Consider the following 19,642-nt stretch of genomic DNA (forward strand, 5'->3'; position numbering starts at 1 on the left):
TGTGCAAAACATCTGTGCAGCTCTAGTGCGACGTAAATGAACAACAACAACAACATCCTTATATTATTGTATTAAAGTAGTTTTAAAGTACTTGATCGGTACTTTTTGGCGGTTTTCAGTATTTGGCAGCGATTGTTTTTAAAAGTTATTGACGTTACCTATATAGTATTAGGGGCTGGATTAATTAAACTATCCCCTGAATAATACATAAATACTGAAAAAATTATGAAAGAAAACAAAAGTTTTGAAAAAAAATTTTTATTTTTTTTTGCAATTAATGTGAATTATTGAAAAAATTGGCCAAATATTTTTTTCGAAAATCTACGAAAATCAACGAATAACATTTGATTATGTCGAAATCGATGGAACTGTTATATCAGAATCAGTTCACTTATTAGATTGAAAACAAAATAATTTTTTTTTATTTTAGACACCAATCCAATTATATTTTTTTTTACAAAATTAAATTTTACCTTTTTACACAGATCAAAGTTTTATTTTTTACTCCAATCGGAGTTCAGTTTTTTCATTGAATTTCGGAGCAATGTAAAAAAAAGAAAATGAAATATTTCTAACAATCAAACCTTTTCTTAAAACTGCAAAAAGAATTTGCACGCTGCTGCCAAATTTAAATACTTGGATAGTAATATATAATACTACAGTAAAATTGCGCATATGTTACGGTGAATGTCCGAAATGGGTGGTTTAACACGGTGAATGTTGACAATCACTTTAGTAAATGTCCGAATTGATAGAAATGGTATTGTAATATTCAAGAATTAAGATAATGGTTCAGCATTCCTTTTAACGGTTTAGAAAAAATATAAGTTGTTTTTTTATTTTTCTATCATAGGCCCTAATGTCGACAAACGAGACGGATAACTGGGAAGCAGATAAAACAATGAGTTTTCTGAAACATCAACAGCGCCAAGATGGATCTTTCGGAGATTTTTTGGCCACCTATTGGGTACTTCCCGCTTTGAGTGGAAGAAGTCTGCTACATCTGAGAAACATGAACTGCAATCCTGCCAAAAAAGGTCTGAATTACTTATTTCTGAATTTCACTCATAATGAGTCGTTTTTCAAAGATGTCACAATAAAAGTTATCTTTTAATTATTAGGGCGCTTCCTTACGCTTTTGTTGGCGTGATTTACGCTACAAAGGGGCCTCCCTTGCCGAGCGGTATCGTCCGTCAAACGCACTGTGAACGCAGCGGGTTCGAATCCCGCCGTAACCAGTGATGTCCCATCTGTCCATCGACTTGACAAAGGTTTATAATCCTAAATTGAACAAACAAGCCTGCAAGTGTATGTAATTTCAATAAAGCAATAATACGCTACAAGCAAGCTGTTTACAACTGTTTGTTTTCTATTCAAATCTGCCTTCGAACTGAAAATATGGACTTGGAATGCGAATTTAGAGAAATACATGGATGAAATTTAGAAATGAGAATCGTGCGAGCTTACATCCATTTGGTTTATTCAATGAAAAAATTTTTTATTAGTTTTTGTTTAACATTATGGTCGTCTGATTGCACTAGTTCCATAAGAAACTAGATAGATTTTTTTTCCATTTCAAAATTATAATTATATCAACTATACAATTTCGTTAAAAGAAGTTAAATAATCGATAGAAGTTCAATAATACGTTTTTAAATATTAATAATAAAGCCGACCGGTCTGTGTAGGGGGCAGGGAACTGTCCTTGCATCAGAAAGGTTCTGGGTTCGAATCCCGGGCAAGGCATGGATCTCCTTTGTGTGTGAATGTGACCCTCCCTATAAACGGGTTGTGATAGTGTGACGTGGGTGACGCTGCTCCATCGCTGTGGTTTCGCCACAGGTGGCCACTGGGTAACGAAAAGAGAATTAGCAGTTCTGGCAATTTCTGTGGCCAATGGGCAATAGTTCCATGTGCCCGCCATTAAAAAAAATATTTATAATTACATGCTGCATACTTTATCGCTAAATAAATCGAAATCTACAATCGACCAAATTTTTCTGCACACAGACTTTAAATCAATAACAAATTATTAAGCAGAAATACAGAAAATCTAACTTGTTCAACGGAAAATTTACAGCAATTTTCCAATCAAAGGAAAATTTTCAGCCATTTTCCAAAATCGCGTTCCACCGCCAGCCGATACATATAGTTAGTCTAAAGTAAGAACTCCCCTAGACATTCGTCTGGACCCATGGTGGTGACTATGGTAACGAGATATAACTATTTCAAAAAGGGGTGTAGGGTCACTATTTAGGACAGGTTTTGGCTCGGGTCGTTGAGAGAAAGGTCATCTTTTTCTCCGGTCTATTATTGTGTGAAGAGAAGCTACCCTCCTTGAAATGAGCTATTCTTGTTTCCATAGCAGAAGAATCCCTCAGATTTTGTGGCGGAGGGAGTTATTACCGTAGACAAACTATATCATCTCTCTTCCCACAAGTAGTGATCCCACCACTCTGAAATGTAATCACTGGTGTGTGATTATGCACAGGAGAATTATGACCAGTAAAAAAGTCATTCAAGATGTCCACACTCTAACACACCTGGCTTTATTTTAAAGGATGACAAAGCAAGCCATAATAAACGTCTTTCATATACAAAATTATCTCTCAATCAAAATCGTCTATCCTCACATATTCCAAAAGAATTAACATATTTTACCCATTGTCAAAATGGGTCTTGTTTTGGATTTGATGGCGTTCACACACTTTTCAACTGTGTTCCAGAGTAATAGCAAACAGTGCGCATGCGTCGTCATTGTATGCGTTGCTATGGTGACCGCTGCTGTTTTTCTTTCTATTTTCACTAGCAGACATTTTTAATGTATTAACACAATAATAATTTAAAGTATTTTTTTAATTCTTATTATTTTTTAACTTATAATGACTGGCTTGACGGTGATTTAAATATAAATGCTGAAGAAGGAAAAACGTACATAAGGCATGATATGAAAACCAATCCGACGACAAACATCAAATGGAGACAGCAACCCATGCTTTGAAATGTTTAACGGAGTCAATCCAGAAAGAAAAAGCATTTGACCCATGATCACAACTTTTTTTTTATATTGTCTCTTGACACCATAAAATTTTAATATAAAAGAACATTTCAATGAAACTTTTCGGCATAACATTATGTCCTTATGCAGCATTAAATAATGTCATTGAATTTTATAAAATTAACGAGTAATAATAGATTATTTCATTTTTACCCTGTTTAATACATTTAATTCACTAGATATATTATTTTTCGTTATTTTATAATAGCTTACAATTTCTTTTTTTTTTTAAATGCAGAACTAACACCGAAGGAAATCCTAGAATTCGTAGGACCAAAGCAATACGTCCACTATTCCCTGTATTTCGGATATCCACTTGTTAATTCTCAATCATTATTTCTTTATTTACCACAAGGAATAAACTTCTTGGATGTGATGAGAGTTGCTGAATACCAGGATCCAAATTTCAGGTGACTTCTCTTACTCTAGAATAAAACCTTACAAGGGTTAAACTGTAGAATCGGGGGTTTGGCAACACATTTCAATTGTAAAATTTTGCTGAAACTCAATTTCTGGTTACCGTGATATTATTTTTTTGATCTCTCTGCTTTTAATGACGTCAGCATCAGGTTACCACAATTTCTATTTACCGTTATGTAATTAGTTCATTTTCATATGTATACACATAGGCATGTTATCAAATCGTTAAATATCAGAGGGCCCCCCCCCCCGATTCTACACTTTAACCCCTTACAAAGAAACGATATTTTTACAGAATAACCAGTTACAGACCCAGAAAGCATGTCTCCTTACGACAACCTTGTGTTGGAGTTCATTTACGTCGCACTAGAGCTGCACAATGGGCTATTGGCGACGGTCTGGGAAACATCCCTGAGGATGATCCGAAGACATGCCATCACAATTTTGATCCTCTGCGGCACCCCCGTTTCGGTAGCCCAACGACCTGCACGCGAAGTCGAGCACTTTACGGTAGCACGGTTTTACGAGGACCAATACCGCACACCCTCGGTCCCTACGCAGACTGATCCATGTGGGTCACCCACCCGCACACTGACCGCAGCCAGTGATGCCTGACTTCGGTGATCTGCTGGGAACCGTGTCTTAATGATCAGTTCACTGCGGGACACCTTGTGTTGGAATTTTCTTTTATTGTCACGGAAATGTTTGTACAGTAGGGAACCGATTATCCGGAACGATCGGGACCATCGATATTCCGGATAACTGATTTTTCCGGTTTTCTGAATCGCTACAAAAAGCCGCTTTTTTATAGTAAAACCCAACTAAAAAAAAATAAATGGAAATAATCTTAAAAAGAAGAAAAAACGATGAAGTAATACACTAATGATTATTTCCAAAATGATGGTAAGTTAAACATCTTACAAAAAAGAACGAAAAATCCTAAAATCTTATGAGGAAAAAAAAATTTTTTTTTTTAAAAATGACGGGAAAACTAATCGAATTTCGTTCCGGTTTTCTGATTTCCGGATAACGGGTTCTGTACTGTACTAAAAACCTTCTTTCACTAAAGTAAAAATATTGCAGTTTCAACATCCTAAACGGATAAAAATTACTTTTTTAAATTATTTTAATGAAATGGTCACTTAGATCCAGTGCCGTTCCTGGCGGGTATGCAGCGAATGCCCCGCACGTAGGCGCCCAATTTAAGGGGCTCCAAATTCAACTATTAAACTATATACATAGTATATAGGGGCGCACAAAATTATTCTTGCACGCAGGCGTTCGCCACCCCAGGAACGGCACTGCTTAGATCCATAATGACGCCTTAGCTGACGTCACACTAGTGATAGGATCAAATCGCATTGTCCATTAAAATTTCATGACAAGGTGGATTTTAGCTGAGCATACAAGACGTTGCGAAAATAAACCTTATAACTACCTAGATTTAAGATTATTTTCAACTTGAGACTAGCTTTATCCAAGGATTTTTTCCACGCTAAAACAACCTCGATTTAAGGGTTTTGCATAGAAGGTTGTTTTCCAAGGTTTTAAATTAAAGGGCACTGTGCGTAGAATAGAGCATATTGTCACAGATATTGTTTCAAGATCAGAAGGTTTACATGTAAACCGCATAAAAAACCTTTTTAGGTTTACATTAAAAGGTTTTTGTTGTGTGAAAATAAACCTTATTTTGCTACCTGGATACATTTTTCGCTTTATATCAGACAGAATAAATAATTTCTCCTATTTTCATCAAACTTAAAAAACGTAGTTTTTATTTTTCTTGTTTTATATGTATTTTCCAATTTGTACAACACTTGATTTTAATTTTTGTTTATTTTTTTTTTACCTTTTTACTTTGCAGATTTTCTCTAGAAAATAACAGCTCCAAAGTCTACAGTTTGTCTGGTTTACCAAACGATTCTGAAATGGGACAATCTTGGCACCTTTACGTAAGACAAGCCTCAAGTTCATATTTGCACGACCCAGACAGAAATGAAAGGTTCATGGGAGGTGATGTATTTCGATTTTGTATTTAAAATAGGAGGTTCGCGTACATAAGTAAAATAGAAACCCGATTACTACTGTCTTTTGTGCAAAACATCTGGTATTGGCCCTTTAGACATCATCCAAATTTTTAAATATTTTTTGTCACTGAAAGTATTACTGGAAAAGAAGAAAATTCAATGGTGCATTTTCTTGACAACCCATGTCGTAATTTGCCTTCTCTCAAGGGTTTTTCGTGCGTAGTGTGGCTTTCCATTATAGTGCTGCAGAATAAGTTCTTTTCTGTCGACACTGTACGCTTTCCAAGAGTGTGTTATATAGACTTCTTTTATCTTCTAAAAAATCTATCTAATCAAACCCGTCCCGAAAACGAACCCAGGAAATGGAGTTCAGTTCAAAATTTATGGAACTTATTAAAAAATCAACCCTATTCACTTAGCGAATTTCTAGTAACTTATTTAAAAATTAGCCTCTTGTATTGTCATTATACTTCTCCCAAAATTATAATAAAAACAAGTATTTTATTAACGATTGAAAATTTGAACAAGATGTAAGGAGAGCGTGAACTAATAAGTAGGAATTGAATAAAATTTTATTTAATTTTACAAGTAAAGAAATAATTTTATTCTCAAAATTATCATAATAAATAATTAAACTTTGTTTTTTTCTCTTTCAGATTTGAGAAGCCTGTCTCCAAAATCGAGAGAAATTTTTATATTTTGGTACCATTCTAACAAACTTGAGTAAGAGCAACATCTTAGTAACATGTGAGAAAAAACTCTGTACAATAAAATTTACATCAACAATTTTCTTTTTACTTTCCCTGATACATAATTATAGGGGTCGGGCAGAAATATAAAAAAACTTCTATATTAACTGTATGCAAAACATTCTTTTCAAATGTTTTGGAAGATTTTACACTGCAAAACTGTTCACAGAAAAGATCATGCTTTTAGAAATAATGTCCTTTTTATCCATCCAAAAAGAGCTTAAAAGCTTTTTCAATACCATTATAAATAAAACTGCATTCTAATTTAAATATTGTAATCCTGACGGGGTGACGGTGAATCTTACTCAAAAATCCTGAAAATTTTTTGAGTAAAATCATTAATGACTCATTTCAAAAAATTAATGTCTTTATAAATTCAAATCATTGATATTTTTAATATATGAAATTCTAAATAAATTATATGCAGCATAATTTAAATTAATAATTATGTGTAAGTTTACTTTTATCTCTAATCACAATTATTATTCTACCCGATTTGAGTTGGTCCTTTTCTGAGATGTTTTTTTTTTAAAGATTCTCGAGGGTCGCTGTCCAGAAGTTGGCAAGACTTGGTGATTATTCTACCACAGTTCACTAATACAGAAATCTCCCCAAATATAATTAGGATATATATATATATAAATATATACATACATATGAATGTTCAAAAATAGGAAGAAACAAATTTTATTAGTGCGCACATCCTAATACTATTATTGTGGCTGAATGATTTGTGAAAACTTTGAATAGAATAGTGTGCAAACAACACTTTTGGCGTAATTCGCGACAGAAACCAACACCACAAATGAAAGAGATGCCAAGTATAAATGCTAGTTATAATATTTTAAAATAAAATATACAAGATTTTTTACACATAAATGTGATCGATGATTTCTTGAAATTTCTGGACCTTGGATTTCAGGACCGTGTTAAGCGAAAAATTTTGATTTTTCAGCCCGAGGGTGGTTACGATTTGAGCTGGTCCTTTTCTGTGATGTTTTTTTTTAAAGATTCTCGAGGGTCGCTGTCAGCAAGAATTGGTGATTATTCTAACACAGTTCACTAATACAGAAATCTCCCCAAATATAATTAGGATATATATATATACATATGAATGTTCAAAAATAGGAAGAAACTATTTTTATTAGTGAGTACATCCTAATACTATTATTGTGGCTGAATGATTTGTGAAAACTTTGAATAGAATAGTGTGCAAACAATACTTCTGGTGTAATTCGCGACAAAAACCAACATGATTAAAAATATCATTTTGGAAAAAGGAGCATTAAGGACTTTATAGAAACACCCAATGAAAAAAGCACCTTTAAGGGCTTTTAAAAATCGCAAATAAGCACCTTTAACTGCTTACTTGAGGAAACGCTACGCACCCTGTATAATAAAGAATTCGATCTAGTTTCATATAGAATGTAGTTCGGAAAACATTTTTCAGAGTAATGCTAAATTCGTAAACTTTTTTCTGTAAGTAAACCAAATTTATTTTGAGCTTGATTTTTAGAAAGAACATTTGGGCACAATCAGCTTTAATGCAATCCATAATGTTTGATTAAGCAAAATAATTGTCATCAGCATTTGTGTAAAACTCATGAAGTTTCAAGCAAAGGCGTTAACCACCATTGTCTAAAATGAAACAAGCATAACTGTATGTAATAATATTTTCATTGGAGTGTTTGTTTACTGGCACAACTCAAAGAGTACAGTTTGTGAGATTGAGACAAACGATTTATAAATGGGAAAAAAGATCGGATAAAAAAAAATCCTTGACACTCCGCCATCTTGTAACACCTTTTTTGACTGATTCCAATATGGCAACAGTTCTATCAAACTTTGTTTGTTCCAACGCTTGCATTTCAGAAAGAGGTTTGCTCCAAAGAGCATGCCAACTGTTATAGGTTGAATTCTCGAAGGAAATTATTTTTATCTAAGCCCGTTTTGAAACCTGCTAATGTGTTGAACTGACTCGATCAACAAATATTTATCAGTTGACATTTTTTATGAACAAAATAAATTGTTGATGCTTAATTTGTGTTACATCAACATCCTAGTTTGTTGATATCGGTCATTAGATGCTTAAAATTAGACTTCTTAGATTTTAGTAAGATATGAATTCAAATCTTCAAATAATGCAATTCTAAACAATAATTTTTTTAAAAAAAGCAGTGTAATTTTGAATAAATAAAGTACAGAATGTCATTTCAATAAAAAAAATTATATATTTATATTTCAATTCATTTTCTGTTACGATTCTTTACATTTGCAGTATCATAGAAGTGGACACCAATTTTCTTCACTTTTTGACTTCGCATGAGTTTTCTTTTCTGTAAATAAGAAGAAAAGATAAATATGAATATCAATTCAAATATATCAATTAATTGAATAATTTGAAGGATGATAAAAAAACAATGCAAACTTTTAAACTACTTAATTATTATGTAACATATGAAGAGTACATGGGAGAGCAGAGGTCTCATTTTAATAAACCAGCTATCAGTAATCAGAAATATACAATTAGCATAAACGAAATTCAAATTAATGTAATTTTAAGGTGTGTGTACAACTTAATTCTATAAGTGCATGCGATATAAAATTAAATTATATAAAAATAATAACAATTAAAGCACTTGTAATCAAATTTCTTAATATATATATATATAATGTTCACAAGAACAAAATATACCTAAATATACTATAAAATTTCTTATAAAAATAAAATAAGACACTTTTTGTAGGATAAATTTCTCCTCAACAGAGTAAAAACTATTTTTAAAAACATTTAGGGAAAAATAAATGAGTGGTTGGCTAAAATAAAACATTAAATAACTTAATTACTTGTTTAGCGCTCAACTTCATTTTTGGAATATCATCACAATTATCATCAGCTTGTTTTCTTTTCCTTCCTTTTCTCCTCTTATTTGGTTTCTTTTTTTCATCTTTATCTGATGATGATACCTACAACATAACAAGAATAATTTGAAATTTTTTTTTATATGATTATCACAAAATCAATGTTCCACAAGCACAACAAGCATACCTTGCTAGCCATCTCCTCTTCAAAGCTAACAGTCATAGATTCTGCTTTTTCAGTTGTTTCTACAAGGGAAGAAAATTGAAAATTAAGTTAATTATTTAATTTTGCAACCGACATTTGTAACAAATTGGAAGAGACATTATCATGGCTACCAACACAGACCGGAAAAAATCCAGTAGATTTTACGAAAGATAAATTTCATGATAATTGTTGCACAATGTACGTACTAAATATTTTACACATAGGGATTTTTATAATCACCAAAATAGATAAACTGCAATATTTTCCACATGTGATTTACATGAAATGAACTTGAAATAGTATGTATTATGTTTACTCATAATTTCAAATATTAATGGGCATTTAATTCATCAAAGACAGTTAAAAGATTTTTTTAATTAATTTAAAAAGAGAGTTTTGAATAAAAATAAACACAATATTTTTGGACAAAAAAAAAGTTTAGAACTATTTTTTATAAATGAGGTTTGCATCATTATGTATTAGTAATACTAGGAAATTTACTCAATTTTATGGAATTTTCTAAAATGTACAAAAACCAGGAGAATTTTAATTAAACCAGTAGAAACCGGCCTAAACCAGTAGTCTACTGGAAACTCCAGTAGAGTTGGCAGCTATGAGGATACATTACAGCAGTGGTTCCAAATATTTCTGGTTCAAGGAGCCTTCTGACAAACTTTTTTCCCCCAACAGAACCCCAATTTATTTGTAATTTCTTTAAAGTAATACTTCTATTTTACAGTTTAAATTTAAAGGTACTTTAAGTTGCAGTAAAAGGAAATTCTTTTTATAATTAGTTTAGTAATAAAACAGTTGTTATTGTACATTATTTACACCGAAAAATGAAAGTCGCGTATAATTAAAAAAGAAAAAAACTATTCATAATGTTGCATTTTGTTAGAAGTTATATAAATGTTAAATAAATTCATATATGTTGAAACATATTTAAAAATTGTTTTAAAAATTATGAATTTTTTATATATATTATTTTATAATATCAAACTCTAACTTATACCTCTATTTTTAGATTTGTCTTACTTATTTATAATAGTATATATCTTTCAGCTTATCTTCTTTGTTTATAAAAATAAATAAACAAATTATAAAAATATATAAAATATTGAATACTAATAGCAATTGATAACTATTGGACTGCATATAAAACTAATTTATTCTATAGAACAAAAATATAGAAAACTTAAAGTTGGTTTGACAATTCTTCAAATAAATAAATTGAGAACAGGGATATTTTATTTTCATTCAAACTACTGGATTGAATTAGATGACTGAACTTGGAACATTGATTTTTCAAGAAACCCCTTAAGATATTTTTATGAAACCCTGGAAATAGAGAAATTCATCATAATTGGGTTACTTTCGAATGTAAAATGGCACAATCCAAATGTCTTTACGATTTAAGCTTTTTAAATCAAGAAATTTTTGTAATAGCTTTTGTTGCAATAACTATCTATATCGCAAAACAGATCTTGAATTGTTGTCTGATTTCACTGTACATTTATACTTGAACAATATTGCAAAAGTTTTGTCTACGCCTGGTGTTCCCAGACTAGCGGTTCCCAATTGTTTTCGGCTACACAACCTTAATTGATCAACCTTCCTTTGGCGGAACCCCAAATTAATAAATAAAGTTCAATTGTAAACCGAATCATAGAAACACTACTAATTATTTAATCATCTTATCAGTAATAGTTTTAAAAGTACACTTCACGTAAAGCAGTAGAATTTTCAGTTATGGAGCAGCATGAAATGTAACTCTGAATGTGTTCTTAGTGTACACATGAGCTAAAAATGAAAGAAAGAAAAAAAAGAACCCAATTATGATTTTTGTTGAAAAGAAAATGAATTATGTACATTGTTTGAACCAACTCATATGTTGAGAATGATTGTTATTGAATTTTGTATTTTCTTTGGATTGAAAAAGGTTTGATGGGAAATTATAATGCAAATTTTTTTTAATAATCCTTTCAATACATTGTTATTAGAATTTTTTTTCTTTTTAAAAAACATTATTATATTTTTCACTGACTAATAATTTACCAATAATTTCATAAAAATGACCAAAATATTAAATATAAAATTAATTGTTTTGCTTGGATATAAATAAAATGGCAGGCTTCAAAAATGTTTAAAGTCTAGATTCCACAGAACACCTTTTGGGAACTGATGTTCTAGACTACGAAACACCCAAAATTCCGAGATATAATTGTTTCAAAAATAACCATAAAACTTACCATTCGTATCTGGTATTAAATCTTCTTCATCAAATTCAAAAGTCTTTTTTAAATCACGTAAATCTTCAATCTCAGTTTCATCTACTTCATCCTCCTCCTCCTCTCTATCCTCTTCATTTGCTTTTTCTTCATTCTAAAAGTAAAAAAAAGTCATTAATTACCTTAATAGGTGACAAAAACATTAAACATATTTTGCATTTTTCTCGTTCATGTTACATTATGCAACATGTGAAGGTTACATAATGTAACAGTTATGTTTACTATAACATTGATCAATAGTTACAGTAAACATAAACAATTGATCAATGTGTAGGTTCCATCATGTAACAATACTTCTGCGAATAGTGAACATTTGTAAATGATAAATAAAAATAGAAACCTCATTACCTGACACTCTCAGAACCAGGGGTTTTTTGGAAAATCAAAATCCTCAAATAATCAGGGAACTTCCTTAAGACAATTTTTTTAAATTTATAAATATTAAACTATGATTAAAATTATTAAAATAGTGACAATAATGTAGCCTCAAAAAGAAAAGAAAGAACTTGAATTTTATTGTTCTGACATATATATAACTGTTTAACAAAAAAAAAAAAATTTTTTTTTAAAAATCAGTTATGCATTTTTGTTTTTTGTTCAAATGTCATTTCTTTTACCAGCCAGATTTTGGAATAGCTTTATTAGCAATAATCAGTTAACATCAGCTTCATATTGTTTTTCAAACCAATCAACATATTTATTTAATTTTAATGTATCTCTTGCTTCAGAGTGAGTTAGAGCACTACTAACATTATAGTACTAGCATTTTTTATTCTAATATGAATCTCGTCTGAGTGAAAGTTGTGTCGGATAACCGAAGTGTCCTTTTTATTTTATTTAAGTGTTGGATAATAGGAGTTCTATTGTATTTAATAAAGCTTAAGTAAATTACATTAAATCTAAAATCATTAAATAATAAGATAAAGTAGAACTTGTTCATAAGCATGGGTGCCCAAATAAAAAAATTTCGAGATTGAACTTTCTTTTGACCCATTAATACGATCTAGCGTTGTTTGCCAGAAATTTACAGCTCACTGACTCCAAAATGCACCTTTTCCATAATAATGGCACAAATATTAAATCAATGATTTGATTTTTTCCCCATTTGGTTAATTCACTGGCTAATAAACCATTCATTTTCTCATGAAGTTATTTATATGTCTATTTTTTTGTTTGTTTCAGCATTGTTTATTTCTTGTTCTACCTCTAGAATTTTTCTTTTTTTTAAAAATAATCTTAACTTCATAATCAGCATTTCAAAATGAAAACTCAATCAAATCATTCCTAATAATCAGCATTTCAAACTGAAAACTCAAACAAATTTAGATACGACAATAGTACAAATTTTTGTTTAAGCAAGCAGCTGCAGAAGTTCGTTCAATGTGCCGAGATTTCTCAATAATTATGAAAAATAAATAGAAAATGTTTGTATAAAATTAACTTACATAACGTAAAGCATTGCTAACAGAGAATAAAAATGTCAGCGGAGCTGTATCAAAAATTACAATACTCTCAATTATTTTCTAATAAATACTCACCTCAGGATTAGACTCCATTTTTTCTGATTGTTGTGTTATTTCAGTTTCTTCTTTTTTAATCTAAACATAAACAAGAGTTGATGAAATAATACTATTTAGTTACAACCCTTCAAACTAGCTATCAGTAGTCAAAAACATGGTAATACAGAAATATACACACAGTTAATATTTGCGAAATTTAAATTATACAATTTTAAAGTGTATAAAGGTGCTATTAATACTTAATTCTACATTAGTACATAATATTAATAAATTCATGCAATAATTTATGATTAAATGAAAAAGAAAGTAACTCTAAAATAAACGTACTAAATCAGAAATTATACAACACTGAAATTTTATAAACTTCATTAGAAAATGATAAAAATAAATTGATTACTTGGCATCAATGTTCTAGTTTTTGGTTAAATTAGAAATAACCTTTATGGTCTTTATCTAGGATTTCAACCCCTAAAAACCAACTAAGAACAATTTTTATTCCTACTCATCTTTTGCTTTTTTTGTTATCCTTTGCGTTATATCAGCGTTTTTATTATAACAGCCTTTTTTAAAAAGCATTTCGTATGAAAGTTATTGTTTTATTATCTGTTTTTTCTAAAAATACACCAATTTGAGAAAGCTAAATTGAAATTTTAGCATTGAATTTTTCGTTATTAAATTTATAGTGATTTTCGTTTCGATTTCTTTAAAGATTTTCCTTTTGAAAAAAAAATTCCTTTGTTATCAATTTTTTTAAATTATAATATGACAATTAAGAGGGTTTCTACTAGGCTTTATTCCTTTTTCTTTACTTTTGTTTGAAAATATGGTAATTGGAAAACAGAAATGCTCAATTTTAATCTTTTCTTTCAAAAATTCAGACCAACTTTTATTTTTTCTGCTTCATTTTTGTACATAATCTTTTTTATGGGCATTTTTATGATAGCACTCTTTTAATGTTTTATGGATACTTTTTCCGATATAATTTTTTATATTTCCATATAATTTTTAGAGAAGAATTAAGAGAATTTTTCTCTTATTTTCCATTTTATTATTTCAGTAGTCAGTTTTTTAATTATCTTAAATATTTCTAATGGATAACTGTTATAGTTTTTTTCCCTTTACCCTATACTAACGATATAACTAAGTTTTGATTATTTCTCAATAATGACTAAACTTATTTATAAACAAAATTATGTTTATAAAATTATTATTTTTTTTTGCTGAATATTCGACTGATTGGCAAAATTATTTAGATAAAACTTCGATTAAAACCTAAATGTCTCGAGGTGTGTCAGTAGTACATCGTCATCAGTATGATAAATGACACTATTATTAGTGTGACGTAGGATTAAATCATCTCTGTTTTATCATTCTTGCCATTTATCTTACTGATGAAGGTGTACCATTGAGATGTATATAGTTTTTTTTAACAAATTATTATTAGTAATTACAAACATTTAATGAAATTTAATGCTTTCTTGATTTTTAAAAAAAAATTTCATGCTTTGGTTTGTGATTCTTAAAAAATAGTTAATTCATTATAATTTTTAGCATTACATATTCTTTGTATTCATATAAATTTACTTAATATATGAATTCAGTCATGTAAATTTATGGAGACATGTATTCAGACCAGTGAAAATATGTATGGACTAATAATTATAGTAACCGGTCCTTTACTTTCAACCCCCACCCACAACCAACTGCATCAATTCTCTGCTAAGCGAAATTGGTCGCAAATAAATAAAACCTAAAAATAACACTTATTTTTACATTAGAAAAACATAATTTTAAAAGAAAATTTCGTTTGATTGAATCCATTGAAAAATATACTAACTTCTTCTGCCGGTGGTTTGACAAAGTAAGGAAGTTTCCCTCGTTGAAAGTCATTCAACACCATTTTCGCAACTGCAGTCACATCTGGTTCTCCTCCCTTTACAGAGAAATGAATTTTTTTTAAAAGTAAATTCAACATAGCAACCAAGAAAACAACTGCTTATCATCAGTCGTAATAGTATAAGTAGGCTTCCAAACTTGTAAGAAAATTGAAAATTAGCTTTAATAATTATTTCCTTTTAAAATAATATTGTGTGCTACCTAAATCCATAAAAAAAATAATAATAATCAGGTATTTTTGCAGTTGAGGCTCAATTATTATCCTAATAAGATTCAACACTACTAAAATAAATTTAACATTGAAACACTTTATAACGTATCACAGTTTCTGGTACAGCCTTAAGTTAAAGCGGTTCAAGAGGCAGCATTAAAGCCTGACATTTTGGAATGGAAGCAATTTCAATACTTACCTTTAACTTAAGACTTCACAAAGAAACATTCATATATACTTTCAAGCAAATGATTTTAAAAAAAACATTTGTAAGTACTTTTTAATACATAAATGTGTTTTGAATAGCCTTAATGCAGGGTTGCCACTCAAATCTGGGGAAAGTTTTCCCTGTACATATTAAAACACAATCACTGAGCTCCTGAGTGACCTATATTAGTATAGCTGTACTATTTTTAATTGCTGGACAAACTTTAAAAAATAAGAAACAGCTTAATATACAGTACAGAAACCGTTATGCGGAAATCAGAAAACCGGAACGAAATTCGATTAGTTTTCCCGCCATTTAAAAAAAAAAAAAATTCTTTTTCCTCATAAGATTTTAGGATTTTTTGTTCTTTTTTTGAAAGATGTTTACCTTACCATCATTTTGGAAATAATCATTAGTGTATTACTTCATCGTTTTTTCTTCTTTTTAAGATTATTTTTAAAATTTTCTTTTTTTAGTTGGGTTTAACTATAAAATAACGGCATTTTGTAGCGATTCAGAAAACCGGAAAAAATCAGTTATTCGGAATATCGATGGTCCCGATCGTTCCGGATAATCGGTTCCCTACTGTACATAAAACAATGAATGCTACAGTAAATGAAACAGTTTAGTATAGCTGAAATATCATCCTTAAATGTCCCATAGATTGTGATTTGAGTGGTCACCATTTTTAAAAGACAAAAATAAGAAATAAAATTTCCTGTATTTTCCCAGTTTGTAAGGAAAAACTCAATATTACTCCTGTTGTTTTAGGTGAATTCCCTGTATTTTCCAGGTTTTCCCCAGGAAGTGGCAGTCCTGCCTTAATGTTAAGTGGTTAAAAAGCCAGCTTTAGAGTCCAACTCATCAAACTGAAAGTAATTTTAACAAACTATTTTGCCTTTAATTTTTTTTACACAAGATTGGCAATGGCAAAAAGAAAATAAACAAGACGATTAATATTTTTTTATCCAAACCTTTCGTAGTTTTCCACACTTGCGAGCATATTGTTCAAGGAAATCTATTGGATCACTCCACTGCAGTACTTTGTAAGTTTTTATGATATATTCCTTTTTAACACGATCCAGAAGTTCTGGAACATGATCTTCTGGGTCTTGAATATTTTCAATTCTTACCTGTAAATCAAAATTCAAATTGATGAAGAAACTAATAGAATTCTGTTTCCAATACCTTTGTATTAAGTGTTCAGTAATAACATATTGAAAGAGTGAGTGATGAGGGTGATACTGAATTAATCAATGAACTTGTTTTGTTCTGATACAAAAAAATTTAGATTTGGAAGATTTTTAAAATATATCATGAAGATATAAATATATATATATATATTTACATATGTAGTGATATGTGAACTCAAAATAAATAATTTTCTTTGGACTAAATTCATTAGTTTTTATTGCTTATTTTTAAAGGAAGATTTTGGATTGCTGATTTGAAAATAAGATTGTCTCATTTTCATAGTTAGATAATACAGACGCACACCGTGCACGGATACATTGGTGGTGATTCTCTAATTTTGCAGATACTTTTTTTTAAATATTTATTGTAGTATAAAAAAAAGCATCCATGCTTGCAAAGCCTGCAGCGAGGGGTGGGGTAGAAAATATGATGCAGACGGCATTATCAGGATCTAGACATGGTTGAAGAAAGTCAGTGTTTAGTTATATGCACGCTGCTCCCAAAGATAAAAGATATAACTGCCACTTTAGCCCAAAGAAGCGATCCCATAGTTATCAATTGAGTCGACAATTAGTTAGTTTTTTTTTACAACTCAACTATCGCTTTACAACGAAAATAAATTATTGCGATGACAGTAGGAAATCCTTTAATGAAATTTCGTTTGGAGCAAAATTACATATATTAATTGATATAATTACTTTTTATGGACACAGTTCTTAAAAATTATGCATTCCTATTTATGTATAACTATTAATTAATATTAATCTTCCTCTAATGTTCTTGTTAATATGCATGTATATAAAGATGTTTTTTTCTTTTTTTGTCAAGAGTAATAAAAATTTTTAAATAGTTACCTGCTTTTGTATATTTAACAAAATTATTCTATTATCAAAAATAATATGAGCTGGCAGATACTTTTGAATTGCGTGTGCAGATACTTAATGTTTTTATCTTACTATGCTCATTTTAATTTATCACATTCTAAAAATTAATTTTAATGAAGTCTAATTGATTCATTTTTTAATGAATACTTCAAATTAGAATTTAAAAAAGTGTAATTTCACTTGGAAAATTATTAGAATCCATTATATATACTAAGATTGTTTATATTTCTTTCTTGTATATTTAATAATTACTTTTTAAATGATTTTATTTAACCATTTAAATTGTTATATTCATATTTATAACATGTGCTTTAATGCCACAAATAGCACCTGTATTAGTATGGTAAAATTTTGAGTGGTATACATGGTGGTGCGGATATATATTTTATGACACATAGTTTTAATCAAGTTTTGAGCCATGGCTTCGCGAAATTATGGTATTCATAATATACTTACGACTCCTTTTAAAACAATTTCAGTATCTGTGTCTCCAGTTGGATAAACAACACCGGGACAATCAATAAGGTAGATTCTTCTCATCAGAGTTATGTACTGCCAAACCTTCAAATAACATAGGAAATAATTAATCAATAGAGAAATGAAAAATATTTTTATCTTCTTTAGAGTAGAAATGGAAAAATGGATCATCAGAAGTTTGTGAATGATGAAAACCATAAAATTAGAAACATACAGTTGTCAACAACAATTAATGAAAGGGAAACAATTTTATTTTAGAAAGGTCATACAACAACCGACCCAATTTTTTAGGTTTACGACAACTAATGTTCAACTCTGTACAGTGTGCGTACCCAGATTTTCAACAAAAAATAAGCACCTCTTTAGCACTTAAAAAATATTTTTAATCCATTTGAAAAAAAAAAAAAAAATTCTAATAATTCATTATTATGATCTGTACAGCAATAAAAATTATTTTTTCTATTGTATAAAGTTCTTAATTTATAAACAAAATTCAGAAACACTTTCAGAAACTTTACTTAATCATGATAAAATTACTAGTTTCTTATAAATATTGCGGAGAAAATTGTGAAAATCATGCATTCTTTGTAATTTAGAATGACAATTGATACGACAAAGAAAAAATCTCTTTTTAAAATGTAATTTTGAGCCCAATCCAGAAGACAAGGGAACACCTGGACCAACTATTGGGAGAAATTTTGCCTTCCAGGAGAACTTTTTAATGGAACTAACCTGCATTTGCTTTATATGAAGAGGAAAACCACGAAAACCTCCCACGGTTAGCCTGATCAATATATATTTCCAATAGGTATAGGTTCAAAAACGCAATATGGTTGACAAACTTCAGAAAAAAAAATTAAATATGCAATTTTTTAATTCATGGTATGGTACACATCAAAAATTACTTATTGTCATTTATATCACCCTAAAAACAGGGCTGAAAGTTCAAAACATAAAAAAATAAGGACAAAATTGCCTCCAAACTGAAGAAAAGTTAAGGAAGCTGATTCTCCAATGGGAGCAATTTCTATGATACCAACATGGATTCGCAGATATACAATTGGGAATAGTTTTAAAAGTTCCTGCATTTAAGTGAAAAAAAGAAAGACTTTTAAAAAAAAATTTTCCTTAAAATATGCAAAAAATTTTTTTTAGTTTTTTCCCCAAAAAGTAAGGAAAATAGTGCAGCTTTTCGTTCATTACTCCCACATTGAATGCTTTTACGCCATCAAATCAAGGGTAGCAGTCTCTAATGCTGGAAGTAGATTAATATTGTACTGGGCACGCTATGAAGACGTCATTCAATTCATTATTTACTTTGCTTCATGGCATATAAAATAGCTTTTGTATTTGAAATTTCTTGAATTTTTGAGATAAATAATATTTATTCTTCTTGTTAACTTTAACAAAAATTTGGAAAACACAAAATTTCAGGACATTTATTGAAATGTTTAATAATTAAGGGCATTTAAGGACACTCTCTATTTTTAAAGAAAATTAAGGAATTTAAGAACCTGTAAAAAATAATCAGGTTAATTACCCATAATGATTGAAGATATTTATTAACATTATGTAGTAAAAAAGGCTCAAATAATATTAATAAATAAATGCACCTACAATGCTAGACTAAAATGCTGAGACCA

At 29.7% G+C, this 19,642-nt stretch overlaps 2 protein-coding genes across 3 annotated transcripts in view; one reads left to right on the plus strand and one right to left on the minus strand.

The window, feature by feature from the left end:
- The window catches only part of LOC107445747 (uncharacterized), a 36,750-nt gene extending 30,459 nt beyond the window's left edge, over positions 1 to 6,291 (plus strand). For both annotated transcript variants that reach the window (XM_043055133.2, XM_016060223.4), the window contains exons 7-10: positions 854 to 1,037; positions 3,297 to 3,468; positions 5,343 to 5,491; positions 6,162 to 6,291. In XM_043055133.2, the coding sequence (XP_042911067.1) occupies positions 854 to 1,037; positions 3,297 to 3,468; positions 5,343 to 5,491; positions 6,162 to 6,232 (576 nt within the window). In that variant the 3' untranslated portion in view covers positions 6,233 to 6,291. The remainder of the gene's footprint in view (positions 1 to 853; positions 1,038 to 3,296; positions 3,469 to 5,342; positions 5,492 to 6,161) is intronic.
- Positions 6,292 to 8,465: 2,174 nt separating this feature from the next.
- LOC107445744 (nucleostemin 2) overlaps positions 8,466 to 19,642 on the minus strand; it is a 30,515-nt gene continuing 19,338 nt past the window's right edge. The window contains exons 10-17 of the mRNA XM_016060221.4: positions 17,979 to 18,083; positions 16,419 to 16,577; positions 14,967 to 15,062; positions 13,148 to 13,207; positions 11,571 to 11,703; positions 9,304 to 9,362; positions 9,102 to 9,221; positions 8,466 to 8,590 (exon numbers count right to left, since the gene is read on the minus strand). Of these exons, the coding sequence (XP_015915707.2) occupies positions 8,501 to 8,590; positions 9,102 to 9,221; positions 9,304 to 9,362; positions 11,571 to 11,703; positions 13,148 to 13,207; positions 14,967 to 15,062; positions 16,419 to 16,577; positions 17,979 to 18,083 (822 nt within the window). The 3' untranslated portion in view covers positions 8,466 to 8,500. The remainder of the gene's footprint in view (positions 8,591 to 9,101; positions 9,222 to 9,303; positions 9,363 to 11,570; positions 11,704 to 13,147; positions 13,208 to 14,966; positions 15,063 to 16,418; positions 16,578 to 17,978; positions 18,084 to 19,642) is intronic.

This window comes from Parasteatoda tepidariorum, chromosome 9 (assembly GCF_043381705.1).
Source record: "Parasteatoda tepidariorum isolate YZ-2023 chromosome 9, CAS_Ptep_4.0, whole genome shotgun sequence".
Lineage (NCBI taxonomy): Eukaryota > Metazoa > Arthropoda > Arachnida > Araneae > Theridiidae > Parasteatoda > Parasteatoda tepidariorum.